General features: G+C 35.8%; 1 protein-coding gene and 1 pseudogene across 1 annotated transcript; one reads left to right on the top strand and one right to left on the bottom strand.

The window, feature by feature from the left end:
- On the top strand, positions 1 to 8,413 carry LOC145642572 (uncharacterized; annotated as a pseudogene).
- Positions 8,414 to 9,855: 1,442 nt separating this feature from the next.
- LOC145641555 (U-box domain-containing protein 4-like) lies at positions 9,856 to 17,692 on the bottom strand. The gene is made up of 5 exons (XM_081692396.1): positions 17,554 to 17,692; positions 16,780 to 17,060; positions 12,721 to 12,837; positions 10,486 to 12,522; positions 9,856 to 10,400 (listed from the first exon to the last, which is right to left on the bottom strand). Exons 2-5 carry the CDS (start codon positions 17,053 to 17,055, stop codon positions 10,344 to 10,346), a joined length of 2,487 nt encoding a protein of 828 aa, XP_081548522.1. The 5' UTR covers positions 17,056 to 17,060; positions 17,554 to 17,692; the 3' UTR covers positions 9,856 to 10,343.
- Between the last annotated feature and the right edge of the window lie 2,128 nt (positions 17,693 to 19,820).

The raw sequence follows: 19,820 nt of genomic DNA, 5'->3' as shown, positions 1-19,820 counted from the left end.
ATGGGTTACAGAGATGGAGCTGGTTTGAGTAAAAATGAAGATGGTATTTTAGAACCTATAGAGGTAGTGGTAAAGGAAGGAAGAATGGGTATAGGGGCTGAGAAAACGTTGAAGATAAGAAATGAGAGAGAAGACATACAATTCGTTCTTGCTATTGGGAGTAATTTGGATCTTGACAAGAAAGCAAATATTTTTATCGGTGTGAATTTGGTTTTGCAACCTAATTTGGGGAAAGCATTGATAGAGAAATGGAAGGAAGAACTGACAAGTGAGGCTTTTACTACTCTGATGGAGAAAATATTTGAATATGCCGTTTTAGAACCAAACCTAGGGTTTTGGGATTCAAAGCAACCAAAACCTCTGATTGAATTCATCAGAAAGGCAAAGACTAAGATATAATTTTCAATCTTGGGTCATTGATTCAATCATTGATATGCTTGTATTCACAACCTTGTTAAACGATTTAGAATTTTGGAATCCAATCCGGGATATTTTTTCGTTCCCCATGCGTGTTTTGCCATGGATCAAGATATTTCCACCAAGATAATTCCCAAGGCTGTATTTTTTTTTTTTTTGTTAAAAGTGATGAACATTAAATGATTAGTTAGTTAGCTTTTGAGAAAAATAATATGTAAATTTAAAGTAATTTATCAATACACATAATTTTATGAATGAAGTGTATGTGCAATATAATAATTATGTAGTTACATGTAATTTGTTATTTTATAATTTTTTTTACGTAATTTGTTAATGTATAAATAATTATTTGAATGAATTATATGTGTAATATAATAATATTAATGAATCTGTTATTGCAAAGTTCAGGGAGGAAGTTGAAACAAAGCATTGAGAATTACTGCTGTCTGAGTATCGTTTATGAAGAGGAATTAATGTTGCTGGTAGACCTGGTTATTGGGCGGGTCGGGTTAGGGTCGGTGCGGGTCGGTTGCGGGTCAGGGTCAAAGAGGGTCACATTTGATAGGGTCAATATAGGGTCGGGCCAATGCGGGTTACGGGTCGATAATGGGCGGGCCTACAAAATATCAATTAAAATAAATATTGGACAAAGCCATTATTAAATACATATGAATACAAATTAATCTATATAATTATTTTTACATTATGTATTTTCTTTATCAACTAAATTGAAAAAACATGTTGGCCCTATATTGACCCTACCCAATAAGGGCTCTGTCTATTAATAGCCCTGTCCATTAAAAGCCCTATAAGCTTGGCCCTGACCCTATTATCATTGGGCTACCCTGTCCAATAACCACCTCTAGTTGCTGGTTATGAGGTGATTAAGTCATTGTTTCAAGATCGGAAGTCAAGATGGATCAGAAGTCAAGAGAAACAGATTGAAGATTGATGGTGTGATGAGTAGGAGACAGTAAAGAATTAAATACTAGTGTAGTGGCAAGAAGTGTGTGTAGGAGATATTAAAGACATTTTTTTGAAGATTATTTGTAAGTAGATTGATGGTGTGATGAGTAGGAGCAGTAAAGAATTAAAAGCTAGTGTAGTGGCAAAAAGTGTGTGTAGGAGATATTAAAGACATTTTTTTGAAGATTGTTTGTAAGTAGATTGTTTGTGGACTATTGTTAGTGGAATATTTGTAGCTAATAACTTTTCTATAAATAAATATTAATCTTTGTTCAATTGTTCTTGGAGTTAGAGGTTTATTGTAAATATGAATCTGTGATGATGATTATCATGTTCTTTTTGTCATTTAGCATCTAATGACCTTGAGATGTGACAATATATGAGCTTAGATTTTTGTTTGATCGGTTTAATTTGCTATCTCATCCTGTTTACAATTGTATGTTCTTTGACTAAAACATTTCTTATATTTGCGCTACTAGAACCTTGTTGGTTTGGCTCACTTTGTAGCCCTGATTTATTGTAGCAAAATTGGAGGAAAGAGGAGAAAAAAGGATCAACATTGATGGATTATTCTAATGTGATCCTAACCAGCAGTCTATGGTTCTAGTCCATTGCATCTAGAGTTAAAATCTACGTTTTATTCACTTTAATTTATGATCTCAGCTTGACAATAAGCAAATGGAACCCAAACACTGTTTCTGGATCCTAGATCATTAACTGTTAAAATGCTGAAATATCAGAAGTGAGCCTATATAAGCTGTTTTGACTGTTGCTTGTATGCAAGAGAAGGCTTATTATTGATGTAGGAGTTTTTTGTGGACATTGGATGACAATATATTCTTATAAAGATCTTTGAAAGTTGAAATCTTGCATCTTGTGTGTGTGCTTTATTGTTTTTCTAGTTGCTAGCACAGTACCTTTTCGTTTTGCAGGGTCATAAAAGCTATGTGCCAAATATAATAGGTGGAGCATCACAAGCTGACATATTGGTAAGCCTTAAGGGGTTATGTCGTTTACATTAGGTACATTGACTTTGAATTTCTGATTGTCCCTTAATATTTATTTACAATGGGGATACCATCTATATAGGTGATGTCTGCTCGGAAAGGTGAGTTTGAAACTGGATATGAGAAAGGAGGACAGACTCGAGAGCATGTTCTGCTTGCAAAGACCTTGGGTGTTTCTAACTTATAGTCGTGGTAAACAAGATGGATGAGTCTACCATCAACTGGTCAAAGGAAAGGTATGTAATCTGGTTAAACAAGATGGATGAACCTACTGTTTCTAAGCTAGCAGAATTTTTAGGCTCGGAAATAAATATGGGTTGTGCAGAAAGCAGAGGCAAGCAACTAAGAAATTTCAAGATGTGAAGAGTTTTAGCTATTGTGAACTCCTTAACTAATCCTATTTTGTTTGATTTGACATTAGCTTTTTTTGTTACTACACCTGATGACTTGATGAGCTATCATTAGCCTTGAATTACCTCTATAATGTGCATTAAAGCTTCTTTCTATTTACTCATGAGGGCCTTTTTTGTTCTCAGGTATGATGAAATCGAGTCAAAGATGATTCCTTTCTTGAAAAGCTCTGCCTTCAATTACCTCTATAATCAAAAGATGATTCCTTTCTATTCACCTCTACAATGTTGAGAAAGGTAATTGCTTAATTTTTAACTCTATCTTGAATACATTTATCGGTTCAACAGAGTTGTCTTTTCTCAGAATTGTTACAACTGGTCTTTGTGTAGTAAAGTTGGAATTTGTGCTGAACATGTCTTATGAGCTCCATGTTGAGGAATGTAGGCTATCTAGCTGGTTGATTGTATCTAATATTCTTCAATGTTGTTATTGTGGATTATTTGCAGATGTCCAATTTCTTCCAATATCAGGTTTGGTTGGATCATACATTAAAAAAAAAGAGCAGGCAAAAGTATTTGTCCATGGTGGAATGGTCCATGTCTTTTCGAAGTGCTAGATGCCGTTGAAGTCCCTTCACAAGATCCTAATGGTCCCTTTAGGTAAATTATGTTGCTATCTTGAACCACTCTTAGATCATGTAAGTAACTTATATATATTTAAAACTTTGATCCTTCGAGCAGATAAGGTGCCTGAATCTACCACTAAGTTTATTTTTCTGTGCTTTTAATCAATTGTTGTAACTGCAGGATGCCCATTCTAGACAAATTCAAGGACCTGGGAACTGTGGTCATGGGGAAAGTAGAATCTGGCTGACACCGTTATTGATACCAAACAAGGTATGGTTCTGACAAGTGAATCTGATTAAGTACTTGACTGGCTGACACCGTTATTGATAAATTAAAAATGTGGTTTGCAAGTAAATGTGAAAGCTGTTGCTATATATATTGATGAAAATAAAGTTAAATGTGCCCTGGTGAAAATTTGCGGGTTAAATTGTCTGGTATTGAAGAAGAAGATATATTGCCTGGCTTTGTCTTGTCAAGCATTTGTAAGTTCGTCTTGAGCACTGTAAAACCCATGTTGGTTCTTGATTACATGATTTTATTTTTTATTTGATAACATAGTTTGCTTCTATTAGTCCGTGTTCTTGTGCATTAACCTGTAATGTCTTTACTTTCTTTGACGTTCTTTTATCGGATTTACAACATTTGGGAAGTTATTTTATATGATTTCTTATGTCAGAATTTACCTAAAAATGTTCACTTGGCCTTGCATAATTGACTAATGTTCCACCCCATAGAAGAAAGACCCCTGTCTTGGCCCATAAAATTTTAGATGAACTTCCCCATTCTATCCGCTTAGCTTTAATATATAAACCATGTGACCATGTCCTCCATCTATTTCTTCATTTGCTTGTATGCTTGACTTGAAGGTACCACCGCCGTTAATAGCTCCTACCTTAATTTCCATGTCTTAAAAGCGATAGTGGGTACGAGCATGAAAGCAGCTGAACTTTGGCGACAAATATCTGTGGCGTACGCCATGGTTCAAGCTAGGCAACCAGAAATACTACCACCCAGAAATGCGAAGAGTTTGGAGAACCGTTGGAGAAGGATGGCGGCAGATGTACTGTTATGGACAAGTTGTTATGATGAAGCGGGTTCGTTAACTGGAAGTGGATTCAAAGAAGTTGATCGAATTCAAAAGGCCTCGAAGTTGTTCCATATATCATCCAAACCACCACACAATTTTGTTTTTCCCCACGCTTGGGAAATGATAAAGAATGACCCAAAGTGGAGGCCGAAACTCAGATGGGCATTGTCACTAAAGGAACGACAGGATTGTCAACTGCGTTTGGAATGGGACACCGAGGATAGCAGTGGAAGTGGAAAGAGATCGAGAACTGACAGTGAAGCTGAAGGAGATGTTCCCGTTGGTGGGTTTTCATCAGGAGGTATACCCAGACCCGACGGGGTAAAAAAAGCAAAGGCTAAGCGTAAGGGAAAAGCTATTGCTCATGATAGTGCAATTTTAAGTATTGGTGAACAGATATAGGCTTGTACTGAAGTTAGAAGCTTTGAGGAAAATTTACGGCAACAAAGGTTGGAGCTTGAAAGGGAAAAGGAAAAGAGGAAAAACAAACAGGTCGAATTACAAGAGAAGAAGATGAAATTTGATATGTTGCAAGCCATTATGTCAAAAACGACGCCACTTACACCAGCTGAAGAAGCGTGGAAGGAGGAACTAATTCAAGAAGTGTATGGTGGAAAGTAGATTAGTTTATTATGCATTATGATTTCAAGTATTTTGTTTATTTTATGTTGCAATGAATTAATTTTTATTATTAATTGTATCCAAAAATTAATCAAATTATATTACATTTTCATATATTTTGTTCAATTATGAGTCAAGTACTAGCTAGTGTGTGTAGATTTTGTCTTATACAATGATGAGTCAAGTGGTTGGTTTTATCAACCATTGAACTTTCAAATCCCAAAAAGTAGTCAAGTCCAATTGTAGTTTTTGTTTTATACAAGCATTGAGTAGTCATTTCATACATAACTTGAACCGTATGACAAGCATTGGTATTGATTATTAAGAATTGAGTAGTCATGTACTTTTTTTTTACTATACATTGGGTAGTCTGTTCACACTCAGTTGAAGGACATGCACTGATAACATTTCCTATTTAAAGGGTGAAATCCATAAATTGATCCACAACACCAAAACATTCAAAAACCAAACACAGAAAATGTTTTCCATAAGCTCAACCTCAAGCTCAAATTCTTCTGATTCAGATCAATATGCGGAATTTGATAATCTAGTTGACGAATTTGTCACAAATCACTTACCTAACATAATGCTTCCTCAACCACCTCCATCCGAGATCGAAATTGTAAATGAAGATGAAACAGTCCCGCAGCGTAGGGGAGATAGAGAAAGGGAGAAAGGGCATTTGCAATTGTACAATGATTACTTCGCAATAAATTCTGTGTATTCCGAAAATCAGTTTCGTCGTCGATTTCGAATGCACAAACCTTTATTCTGTCGGATTATGAATAAAGTGGTTGAGGGCAATCCGTTCTTCCAGCAGCGTAGGAATGCAGCTGGTAGGCTTGGCTTATCACCTCTGCAGAAATGCACCGCTGCAATAAGAATGTTAGCGTACGGTGTTGCTCCGGATGCCGTAGATGAATACATACGCATGGGTCAAACAACATCTAGAAAATCAATGCAACATTTTACTCAAGGGGTGATCAAGCATTTTGAGGCCGAGTACTTAAGAAGTCCAACAGATGAAGATTTAAGGAGAATCCTTCACCAAAATGAAATGCGTGGATTCCCGGGCATGATCGGTAGCATCGACTGCATGCACTGGGAGTGGAAGAACTGTCCTATGGCTTGGAAAGCACAATACGCAGGTCGTAGCAAGAACGCAACCCTTATCCTCGAAGCTGTTGTGGATCAATATTTATGGATTTGGCATGCATTTTTTGGAATACCCGGCTCTTGTAATGATCTTAACGTCCTATACCGCTCTCCGGTGTTTGACGATGTTTTGAAAGGTCGGGCACCACCAATTAGTTTTATGGTAAACGACCATGAGTACAACATGGGATACTACTTAACAGATGGTATATATCCGAACTGGGCAACATTTATACAAGGTATCACATATCCTCAACTCTAGAAGGACAAGTTATTTGCAGATAAACAAGCTGCAGCTCGGAAAGACGTTGAACGTGCGTTTGGAGTTCTACAGGCTAGGTTTGCCATATTACGACAACCCTCACTTGCTTTCGACGAAGACATTTTGAGCGACATAATGAAAGTTTGTATCATTATGCACAACATGATTGTCGAGGATGAACGACACAATTACACTCGTGCCGAAGTTTTGAGAAGGTATTATGAAGAAGATCGCCCTCAGCTTCATAGAGCAAGGTCCGGTCCGAGTACAAGTGCCACAGTGAATAACAACGAGCCTTTCGAATTTGACGTTGGCCGACCAACAAACGTTGATTTTGACGCGTATATTCAAAGAAGAATTACCCTGCGTGATAGCCAAACACATTTTTCTTTGAAAGATGATTTAGTTGAGCATATTTGGCAAAAATACGATCGTACAAATGAATAAATAGTTTTGTAATCGTTAATTTATTTGGTTTTTGTATGATAGGTGTACGATTATTATGTTCCAATCTTGTAATCGTTAATGTTGTACTAATAATAATGAAAAATGAAATTTCGCATAAAATAATTATATAAATAATTAATATTGTACTCATAAATAATTTCATCAATAAAAAAATTTAGTTAAGAATAAATATTATTATTTTATTAAAAAATACATTTCGCATAAATTAATAATAAAAATAATTAATATTGTACTCATAAATAATTTAATCAATACAAAATTTTGTTAACAATAAAATTAAGAAATACTAAATTACAAATTTAATGATGTGTAGGAGAGATAAATATTGGTGGGGTATAGGGTTAAAAATAGGAGAGAGAATGGTGGGGATTATAATTTTTGACCATTGGTGTAGAAAAAAAATGACCAAGAAAATGTCCATAGGGAGGAGGAGTGAGAAAGTCGTTAGAGAGATATTGGGCAACCAAAAAAATGCTCATCGGTGGCAATGCTCTTATCATCTGTCATCTGTAAAATTATAATTAAACAATGCGGCATTCTACAGGACTGCTTTCTCATATCTAATGTGATTGCACTGATTGGTGATACTTGGCTTTTGATGATTATTCTTCCTTTGTGCAGCCAAGCCGATTCCAGCTGTTAATGAGTTTATAGCTCAGTTGCAGGTCCTTGAATTACTTGATAATGTATGTGAGAATATTTCTTCTGATTTTATCTTTTTCAGCTTTCCTCTTGAATTTTGAGAATCATAGAATGAGAAGGCAGCATGTGTTGTTCTCAGCCTGTTTCATTGTTAACAATAAAGCTTTTTTGGTGTCTTGATTACTTTTGCTTCTTAGGCTATTTTTACTGCTAGCTACAAGGCAGTCTTGCATGTTCATTCTGTCGTTGAAGAATGTGAGATTGTAGATCTAGCTACAAGGTCTAGGAAACCATTGAAGCAGAAAGTTCTATTATGGTACATTATCACCATGTTTTTGTCAACAATACTAGGCACAATCAAACTACTACATTATCAACATACTATTTCAATCTTAATTGCAACAATAGTCATTGCGACTGAAGAATGCATGGAATCCCTTTACACCATCATATTGCGCAATTTAATATATCAATTGCGCAAATTAATCCACAACAAATACATCAACAATTAAACATAGTTATGCCCATATCAATTCAATTCTTAGCAATCATTGCGCAATTCAAACACATGAACAATTCAAGGCACACTCAATCAAAAACCCGGATGAAAAGGTCTTAATTGGGGCCCCGAGGTCCAACAAAACGGTTTACCGGTAATGTAATCGCCGCCTCTTCAACTCTTTATAATCGGTACAGCAATTTGACGCCTCAACAATTACCTAGAGATTTCGCATCAATTCTTCACCAAGTTACTGCTACCTCCATAACTCCATTAACAGGAGCTGATGTTGGAAAGGCGAAATTACTCTGAAGTACAAAGGGGTGAACAACGGGGTCAATATTCTTATGAACGGGGTCAAACAATTTTAAACGGACATTAGATTGCAAAGAATAAACGCCGCTAGTTTTCAGTTAAGGTGACAATTCCATGTTGACGACTTTACCCTTACTATAACTGGCGAAATGACGCGCATAACCTTATAAACGCAGCTCGTTTATATGGCATATTAACCAAGATTTTCTCTTACTTGAATAGCCAAGTTATGTAGGCTCAAAGGAAAGGAAAAATTATGCAATATATATGGCATAGGGACAATCTTTTAGAGACGGAAGAGTAAATTGTAAGACATTATTATATCCGATTCAAATCTTGGGAGATGGGCGCACATTCACTTATTAGAGTAATGCTTGGCACCAGGCAGTCGAGCACCATAATATTTTTGATAAAACTTTGCAATTCAGTAAAATACAGATAACCTTTATCTTTTTTATTTTTTTTTTGAACGGAGGTAACCTTTAGTTCTTTATTACAATGAAAAGTGTATTTATTTAGGCTATTAATTTTAAGTCAAATTAAAGAATAAAAATAAAAAAAAAAAAAAACAAAAAAAAAAAAAAATTGAATCAAGAACCTTTTTTATTGTACAAAGAACAAACCTAGCTAATTGCTTTCATTGGGCTTTACCCATGTAAAATTTAAAAAGGGATGATTGTTACAGATCTAAAACGATATGTTATTTAGAAAGCCAAAATGTGAAAAGCTGAACCATAGCTTTCACTTCTCCCTTCTCTTTGGTAAAAGATATTTTCCAAGACCGAAATCTATACACCTCTAGTCCTCTATAAGAGAATACATTCACCAATAGTCTTACAGAATTGTTGCAGAGCAAATCGCCTCCTCAAATTGATTTCCACACTCCTATAATTGATTTTGCCACTCCTTTTAATGTAATTCACACTACACATAAACTGCACTCTCACAAAGACACAAAAGAAGTGTCAAAATCAATCTTGGAGGAAAAGTTAGTTGCTCCTTCATTCCCTGCAAGCGATTAAAATCATTCCTGATGCAAATCGAAAAAATTTGTATTTACCCCCAAAATGAACCAGATAACGAGTATGAACTCAACAGACAATAACCACCAACATCGCAGATACAGCCCATTAATGCACAGCATCAGAAGGTCAATACACATACCAATCACCTCTTCTATGTCCTCAATGCACGAACAAGGCCCTAGCAGCAATTAGCCTTGACCAAAGTGCTGACAATTTCCTGAATCCTCAGATACGGCACTACTTGCTATATGTAATGCTTTCATATGCTACTTACATATATGAAGAAAAAAAAACTGCACAGTAAAATATATATGCTCAATACTATATAGGAGGCCGGATCATATTGGTTCAGATAGATGGATTACTGAAACATCTAATTATCAATTTATCATACGTTAAGAAAATACATCAAGGTTGAACAAGATCAACATCAAATTTCATAACGATAACTATGATGTACATAGTATAAAGTAATATAAGAATTATAAATCTACTTTAAAAATCCTAAATCAATACAATTGCTCAAAAATTATACTAGTAGCACCTCAATCAAGTTAGACATGACAGAAGCTTTAAAGAATGGTGAATGATGATAGAAAGGGCTTATGTTCGAACAAGAATAAGGAAGAACCAGGCTGACAGCATTACAATATGATGCTAAACTTCTATAATGACAAAGCAGGCAAACTATCCACTCCTCTGTCATTATACCGCACAATCCTGGAGTACAGTGGGAGACAAAAAATAAAAACTTACACAGAAATAATGATCACACTTGCAATCAACAAACAATGCCCAACAATACGTCATGCAAAAAAATCATAAGCATTATTTGCATCTCAAATTTACATCGTATAGAACTTACAAACAATCATAGACCTTAAAAAGTTTTGGTTTCCGTTTCATCCTCGGGAATTAGCATGACGTTGGCTTCTAAAGTAACTTAGAAGACTTTGAGCCTGCAAAAAGAAAAATGTCCTATAAATATAAGAGTATATTTCCAGTAATCACGCATGGTAATTTTTGGATGCAGAGCAATTGTACCTTCTCTCTGGCTCTGGGAGTCCCGGATTGTGATAAAGCAACCAAAGGTGGTACAGCTCCTTCTTGGAGTACATTATTGCAAAATCTGGAGCTGAAAGTACAAAGCTGTAGAAGTGCAGCAGCAGCATTCTCCTTCCCCCTCGCAGAGCCCAGTTCTACAACCTCTACAAGAACAGAAATCCCTCCTGCCTGGCCAATGGCTGTCCTTCCCTCAGGAATCGTAGCAAGATTTGCCAAAACAGCAACAGCCTTATCAACCATACCTGCAGCTGGATCCATCAACTCAACTAGATGCCTTACAGCACCAGCCTGCACAATTCTAAGTTTGTTCTCATGATATATAGATAAATTAAACAACGCAGTGGCAGCGTCTTTTTTTCCCCGAGGAGTCCCATTTCCTAACAATTCAACCAAAGGACCAATAGCCCCAGACCTGCCTATTTTAGATTTATTTTCCTCAATTACTGAGAGGCTAAAAAGTGTGGCAGCTGAGTTCTCCCGAGCCTCTTCAGTGCCGGTCCGAAGAACATGGATCAGGGGTTCTATTGCGTCTGCATCTGCGATAGCAATTTTATTATTATCATTAATTGATAAATTCAAGAGAGCAGTCACGGCACTCTCCTGTGTCTTTGGATCTGTCGATTGAAGCAGATCAACCAACAATCTTATGGCCCCACAATTGGCAATCACAATACGATTATCCATGTTGTGTTTTGCAAGTAGACGCAGTTGTGTTGTTGCATCTCTTTGTGTTTCTACTGACTCACTATGTAAGTCCTCAACCAACTTCTTAACTACAGCTTCAGTTTCAGAGAGATCGGGTCTTGTTTCTGTGGTCGATGAAGATATCATCCGGGGTACAAGCCTATCTGATGGACGGCGCCAAATATTTTGACTACGGGATCTCGTATCCATTATTCTAGGTGGGAACTCATGTTCCCTATGGGAAGTGCTCTCAGGGACAGCAGTATGTGGTTCTTCTGATAGTTCTCCAGAAGCATCACGGCTATCAACATCTGAACTCTGTGAAATCTGATTGGCATCTCCAGATAGTCGTCGAGCAAAATTCATGTCCGATACTCTGTTTCCACCTAAGGACATTCCATCATTTCTTTCAGATGGCTGTTCATGAGTATTGATAGCATTAGCATAATCTCTACGCGCTGGCGACCCAGGGAACTGACCATTTGAATCTACACTTTTTCTTTCCGAATTGCTCAGCCTGTCTTCTAAAGAAATCCTCCCAACATCCAATCCATGCTCTTTATCAACAATACGAAACATAGAGCTATCTGATGAAGAACGTGGATGTAATGGGGAAGCCCCTTCACGGCGAAGGTCACTTGAATGACTGGAAACTGCAGACCGTATTGACTCAGGCGATGCAAGCTGGTTACCTCTAGAATGAGACTGCATGTGAGTATCCTTTACAGAACCGGAATCGTTATGAGAAAGTAGGGCCAATTGTTGATCTCTATCAATAGACTTCATAGGGTCAGGCAGCTTCACATCGTTTATCTCACACCAATTCGCAATCAGTGCTTTAACAGTATAATTAGGTATCAGATTGGTGTGAACTAATGACTGCCTTGTCTTTGGACAAACAGTAAGACCAAGATCAAGCCATTTCCTAATGAAAGCACGTTCATATGTTTGGCCTGAAGATACAATGACAGGGTCTGTCATAAGTTCAAGGGAAAGAGGACAACAAAAATCAGCTGGTATAGGGACAGGTGTACAGCTCTGGGACTGTTTCAACATTACAAGGCGTTCATGCATGCGTGTGACAAGAGAAATCAACTGTTCATAATCATCAACCTCTGCATTCTTTTCAGCCTGCTCAGCAAGCTCCTTCAGTGATTCAAGAGCCACGGCCTCAATGAGGATTTCTTGATTTGACCTTAGGCCCAGACAATCAGCAATTTTTACAAGTCGCTCTGGACTTGGCCCGTGGTCGCCTGCTTGATCCTTCACAGCATCACTGATGATTGTAGATGTAGTATCACATCCTATGTTTTTAACTTTTTGTATACAGTGCTGTCAAACAGAGACCGGGAAGACTATTAGAGATTCCATTACACAACTCATTGGTAGGTTACAAATCACAAAAGTACTAAAAATATAGCGCCCCCTGATGCAAAGATGAGATAACCCATATGATTTTACTTCGTAAATGGTATCTCAAATATTCTAATATCTAATAAACAAAAATATCAGTAAGACAGCCAGAGGTACCTCAAGAGATGATGAGCTCAGCTCCACAGGGAGGGACTGATGTGAATCTTTAAGCAGCCAGAAGAATTCCAAAACACAATCCCGGATCCTTGCTGTCAACGATTCAGCTCGGAACACCTATAAATAAGGCAAGTCAGGGCAAAGCTAAAGTAAAGCATAAGGCAAAATTTTAGAGAGGTCAAATGCCATGACATTACTTCAATCTAACCTGCCTTAGAAGTGGGAGAATGATCCACAGTATAAGTATACATGGGTTTAATATTCAGTTACTTTAGTCTGAATGTAAAAGTAGCTATTCAAAAATCAATTTCAAAACACTTAGGTGGCATTTGGTACAGGAATTCCAAAAAAGGGTCAATGAACTCTCGTAATTCCCTTAGTTGTTTATTAGTTCATTTTTTCCATTCCCTTCCTATAGTTTACCCCATTTTACTCTACATTGATTACCCATTTCCACAAAAGTTTCATCAAAGGAAATGGCTCCACTCTACCAACCAACACCACTACCTTCAACCACTTGCACCAACCATTTACAACCACCCACCATGGCCACCACTGACTCAACCACCCCAGCACCGATCTTCCATCTTACCCAATACTAGCCACCCCAAACCCGAACAATTGCACCCAGCCCGAAAAAAACATGGAAATCGAAAAAGTCACCCATAAACCCATCTACACACCACCCCTAAAACCACAAAATTTGTTCCACCACGAACATCGCCTAACCACCTCTAAAAACATGAAATACACCCCACCCAAAAAAAAAAAAAAAAAAAAAAGAGAGAGAGAGAAAGAGCGAGAAAGAGGGGAGAAGGGCAACAGAGTGGCAGCTGTGGTGAAGGCAAGGGGTGGTTGAGAGGGAAGGAGTGGTGACTGGTGGCTATAAGTTAGGCTTTACATTTGTTGTCTCTAAACAAACAACCTTGTAAATCTAAGGGCTTCTCTTTCCAGTTTCCATTGTCCTTGTTTCCCTTAATTAACCTCTTTCTCTTTCCCCTTCTCAAATCAAACACCCCCTTAAAATCTTTAATTACTTCTATAAAGGGAAATATCGATAAAATTATTTTTTTTTTTTAAAAAAAATTGTACTTTTGTGATACAACTAATTTTTCTAGTTTCCAACCTAGCTATGGATATTTTTTCCAAGATTGCATGGAACTCTAATGTATAACAATTATATCTAAGACATATGGGTTTTATGATAACAATTAAAAATGATACCCCCTCTGTTAGATATATGCAACACTTGTATTTGAATGAAGTTTTTGGAGTATAAGTGGGTAGTACATGAAAAGTGATATTTAATATGCAAGTGGGGCTACTGGGAGTATTTTAATAGTTATTGAAGAGAGAAACAATAAATGATTAGTACAAGTGGGGTTAAAGAGAGAAAGAAACAATATAAAAATAACAATCATATGTCAAAATAGAACATACTGCACGTATTAAGAAACTGCCTAAAGAGGCAAGTGTTGCGAGTTTTTAGAACGGAAGGAATATAACATGTTTGGATTCATTCCAACTTTGCCTTAATCTTTAGCCAAATTTGCTGCTAAGGCAGAGTCCTGCCATAATAGTCTAAATATTTGCTGCTAATTCTGGTTCTTGCTGGCCCTTGCTAATTGTTGTCGACTAGTGGCATTTGTCAAATCTCAAAGCCAGTGATTTACATTGAAAATTCACCGTCTATGTTGATAGCTTGATACTGATTTTGTGCTCGTCTTCAATATATTGAAGCCGATCCATAAAGTACTGGCCATGAGTCTTCCCAGTTTTTTTCCCCAACAGCTAAATGAGAATTCTATTGGAATGTCTACCCAGGAAACAAGGTTGCAGAGCCAACCAAACAACAGAATCAACACACCTAAAACTGCTTATAATATCATCAATATTCCAAGGACAACACCTTTGTTTGAAAAACTACCAAACAAGGTTCTATCAGTGTACTTCATTTGCAAGCAATTGGTGCTCTGGTTTTTCTTTCTTTAAACGTTTGGCCATCTCTCTTTTTTCTTTTTTAAATACTAATCATGGTATCCAAGCTATGGACTGCTACTTTACTTGCTTAAAAGTATTTACTTTCCTCCTTATTTAGTATGCTTCTCACAAAGAATGACATAATGAAGTCACAAGAAATTGGTTATCCTTGTAAGACTTTATAACCTATGTTGGCCTCGAATTGTGCGCCTTGTGCCCCAGCAGAACAAGGATTAGGATTTCATGGTATTCTTGGTTATAATGATTTTCACCCTGAGTTGTGCCAGTTATTGTAATAATTAGAAAGGATGATTTTAAAAGACAGCTCGAGTTTCTTTAGTAAGCTATTCTTCTTTTTCTTTCCTGATGAAATAGTGTTAACAGATTGTTTTTAAGCTCTGCGCCATAGCAATAGGACTACAGCCTACAGGAATAAGAGACAGATGTTAGCCGAATGCTAACTAAATAATAGAAGGTCAAGGAGGAGATGTTCTAACTGTAATCTGCAGTTCCACACTGACAATCAGTGTATTAAAAAAAATATTCATACCTAGGCTTTGAAGCCTAAGGCAATATGGCTTAAACGCTTATATTAGGCTAGGCAAAGAGTAGCTAAATGGGAACATAGAGAGGTGCAAAGGTACACCTATAAAATACAACATTTAGCACCAAAAGTTTTAGATTCTTATTAACTGCAACTAACACCATGCTTTTCCCTAGGTTCTAAGACTCCTGACTCCAAAACCTTAGGTTTTTTGAACATTGGTCACAATCCTTTTCCTAGATCCTCATCACCAGTCTAATAAGTTTTCGTGTATTTTGTTAATCATCTAGTTTAAATGTACAGCATAGATTGACAGCCAATATACTCACTCTAATCTAGTATTTTTCCTTCTATTTAAATTAATTAGACGAAATCACACATGACAAAAAGGATTATGTAACTGATCAATCTGTCCTAAAATATCAATAATGGGAGTATGTCGAAGTCTTCAAACTCATACGTGAAATGGGAACCATCAGTTTCATTTTTGACAGTAATTACAGGATATGTGCGAACATAATCATATGAGAATATAGATAACCATCTTAGACATAATTCAATGTCAACTTCTTAAGGTAATAAGCATAACATAAAATTTTCAACCAAACAAAATGGACAGTCTTGTTAGACATAGTAAATGTCAAACTTTTAGCAGGCATAGCAAGATCTCATGATCATATAAACTGCAGATAATAGTCACATTTTCCTGACATCTTTACAAATATAAGGAGTATTAATAACCTGTTTTGACAAAATCAAAACAGTACCGAATACCCCCTCCCTCTGTCCCCAACATTTCTAATGTCATTGTTTCAAAGGTCCATTCTGCTAGACCTCAAGACAATTCATAAAAAAAGGTGCCAAGAGGATCAGGATCATAGGGGAAGCGAGGGAGAATTCTTGGTCTTGATTTTGTTTGGCAAATAGGCACATATAAGGAATGATTTTGTTTGGCAAATAGGCACATATAAGGAATGAGGTATATACAGTTTTTAAAAGGAGTGAGATGGTGGGTTAGGATATTTTTAGAAATGAAACGTAGTTTAAGTGGGGGATTTAGAAATTCACACAAACAAAGTACTTTGTATACAGGGTGATGAGATAATTATTCTCCAAGCACCGCAGATAGTACGAGACTACAAGTATCTCAGGAACTTTTTTCAAATTCAGCCAAACTTATGAAGAGTAGGACGAGGTCAAGCTGGTCAACTACAAAGTATTATGGCAAGATGTGAAATTTAACATAAAGCTCTTAGATATAGTTCCTTTGTTCTTTGATAATTATAACACTTCTAATTTTAAAAAAATATGCATCATCACCTTTTTTTGCTAGTAGGTTCTCTCTATGTCTCACCTCATCACACGGGCTCTTTTTTATCACTCCATATCTCCTCACTCCTTAGCACATGAACTTCATAATCTTTGAGCCTCCACCCTTCGAAGTCCCCCCCCCCCACCCCCACAGGCCACACCTCCATGTCACAAGTATTAAATAATGGAGAAAATACATAATCAAACAAAATTCAAAAACATACGAGATCAACTCTGCTTGCCAAAGGATGCCAGCTCTCAAAGAGATCTTGTGACTCGTCAATAGACAATCCAAGTTCTTGTAGTGCCTTATTAAGTACCTCATCAGAGGCTACTTCAGTATCCACAATTGCATCAATTATCGGCTTTAACAACTTCAATATCTCTTCCATCTTCTGGTAGCATTTTCGCACCGGTTCTGAGTCAAAGCCGTCACGTGATGATAAACTTAAAAAAGATGATATATTTTGAAGAAGAGCCCTCCAAATGGAGACCTCCATTACACCTGCATAGCAAGGCAAAACTCGAAACATGTCAAGAAAAACTGTACACTCCGAATCTGCCAACAAGCATTAGGCCTACCAAACACATACTCATCACAATCCGATCAAACAAGAAGCCAAACTTCAACAAGGTAAATTGGTCAAACAATCACACCCATCCCCATCCTCATCCCCGCCCCGTCGGCTCGGGGAGAACAATTCCATTTTCATAGTTCCATCCTAACATTAAACAATTATACAAAACAAAATTCTACACAACATTAGCAACCAAATTTGACTCAATCATAAAATTAAATTCTTCTCGCTTGAAAATACGAAAATTGCAAATTCTAGCAACGAAATCGCAGGTTATAATCAATCATTCAGCAATTAATAACCAATAATTCAGCATAGAAGAACCCTAAATTGATTAAAATGACAATTAATTAATTTAGAGATTAACACAGATTGTGAAATTGATATTCCATAATTAAGAATGAGAAGAAGAAATCTGACCTAATGAGCTGATTGAATGGGGGAAAGAAAGGCGAGAAGTAGGTGCTTCAATGGAGGATTGAGAGTACGCGCTTCAATGGAGGAGAGAGAAAAGGAGAGGGAACGCAGCGAGGCAGGCGTACATGTGAAAAGGCTCCAAAACTACCAAAACCCCCAAATTATAAACATCAACTACTGCTCTTAATTCTATTGGAAAAATCAATTGAATTTCCGTTTTTTTTATTTTTTAAATTGAACGGAAATGAATTAAATTAAACTGATTGAATCTGAATTGAATTGAATAGAGCTTAAATGAATTATTTATGAGAGAAGGAAATTAGTAACGAAAATGAATTGAATTCAAGCTGAAATGAACTGAACTTAACTTAAGTGAAATTAACCCTTAATTAGTCTCTTCCATCCTAATGGCTGGTTTTGTTTTTTTATACTTTTTTCTAAAATTTTATATACTTTAAATAGTAAAAAAAAAAAAAAAAAAAAAAAAAAAAAGCTAATACTAATTGGGAGAAATGGAGTATTGAGTACTAAATAGATTTTCATAAGTACTTTAAAACATAAAAGTTGTGTTTTTCAATAACACGTCCGTGAGGGTAATTAAATTATACTCTGACACTCCGTATAGTCGTTTTTTATAAAAACATATAATCAAAGCGACACTATAGTCCTTTTTTTTGTTTTGTTTTTTTTACTTTTTTCCATCATTCCTAGTTTCTTAGTATTACCTGCTCTTAATGATATTGATAATAGAGGACATATAATCTTAAACTCATTCCCAAACTTGACATTGTTATGTAAGTCTATATGCACACTTCAATTCTCACCTCTCTAAAAAAAAATTTAAAAATAAAGTCAAACTTTATTCCCAAACCCGATAAACAAACATGGAGTTTTATCCATTTGAAAATAAAAAGTCTCATTCCCACCATAACTTTCACATACCAAATATCCATCTTTCACAATGCATAGGTTGAAATTCAATTGCATTCTTAGGCACTATTCACTCCGCCTTATTTTTAATAAAATGAAATTATTTTTATTGATTTTTTTATTATATTTCTTACACCATATTTAAGTTATTGATTAAATAAACTTATATTTACGGAATTAAAAAAAAAAATTACTAAATTTTTTTTAAAAGGTGAATTGAATAGGGCCGTAGTTTACAATTATTTATGTAGAATGATTGATAATAAAATCACATGTACAACCTTTAAGTCCATGTGAGAGAAATAACAACCAAAATATAATTTTTACATATGAATTTTATTGAATTTTCCATTTGATTGAAATTTAACATGTAACTTTTAAATACACTCAATAACTTGTACTATACAATACTTTTAAAAAAAAATCTTTCATAGGTTCGTATGATTGTACAAAGTTAAAAAAAAAGGAACCCATTAATCTAGGGTGTGTTCAATTCACCTCATTTTACTTATATGATCTTATTCTTATATGAACTTACCTCAATATATAATTTATTAAAACTTATTTTAATTTGTAATTTGAACTTAGGTAACCCTTACCAAGACATATTTTTTTTAATTGAGCCTACATAAACTTAATTGGACTTATTTAACCTGGAATAAGTGAAAGTGAACAGAATCAATATTTAATTAATAACGATAATTATTTTAATTACTGAGCTTCCACAATATTAATGGTTTATTATGCTAAAATTATTTTTAAGAAATGTTAAGAAATTAATTTTACTGAAACTAATTTTATTAAATTAGCGTTTTTGCTAAATAATGCTAAAATACAAATTAAATCCTTATATAAGTCGGTTTAAAAACTAATTTCCACAATACCATCTACATCATTTATAGGTTTGGAATTTGGTAGTATAAAACCGCTAACAATGTTGGCGGTTCTATATATTGAACCGCTAATACCATTAGAGGTTCCATGCGTAGAACCTCTAATGCCATTAGGCGGTTTTAAATCAACTGTTCTATGCATAGAACCTCTAATTACTAGGGGTGAGCATGGGACTTTGGGCTAATCCGGATTCGGGGATCACTTCTGGGTGGTTAGGTTCCAGTCCCCTCCCGATTGTTGTTGCGGGGGATCGAACACGAGTCCTCCCTACCAAGTGTAGTCCCAATCACCACTACACCAACAACCAATTGGTAAATTTTTAATGCTTATATATGGCTATGTATAACATTACCCTTGTGAAAAATAGTTTTAAAACTAATTTATATAAAGAATTAGTTTATCTTTTTACATTATTTTGGGAAATCACTGTAAATAATACGAAAAGT

This window comes from Chenopodium album, chromosome 8, assembly GCF_948465745.1.
Source record: "Chenopodium album chromosome 8, dcCheAlbu1.1, whole genome shotgun sequence".
Taxonomy (NCBI): domain Eukaryota; kingdom Viridiplantae; phylum Streptophyta; class Magnoliopsida; order Caryophyllales; family Amaranthaceae; genus Chenopodium; species Chenopodium album.
Note: the sequence above shows the minus strand (reverse complement) of the source record. Positions and strands in the feature narration are given on the sequence as shown.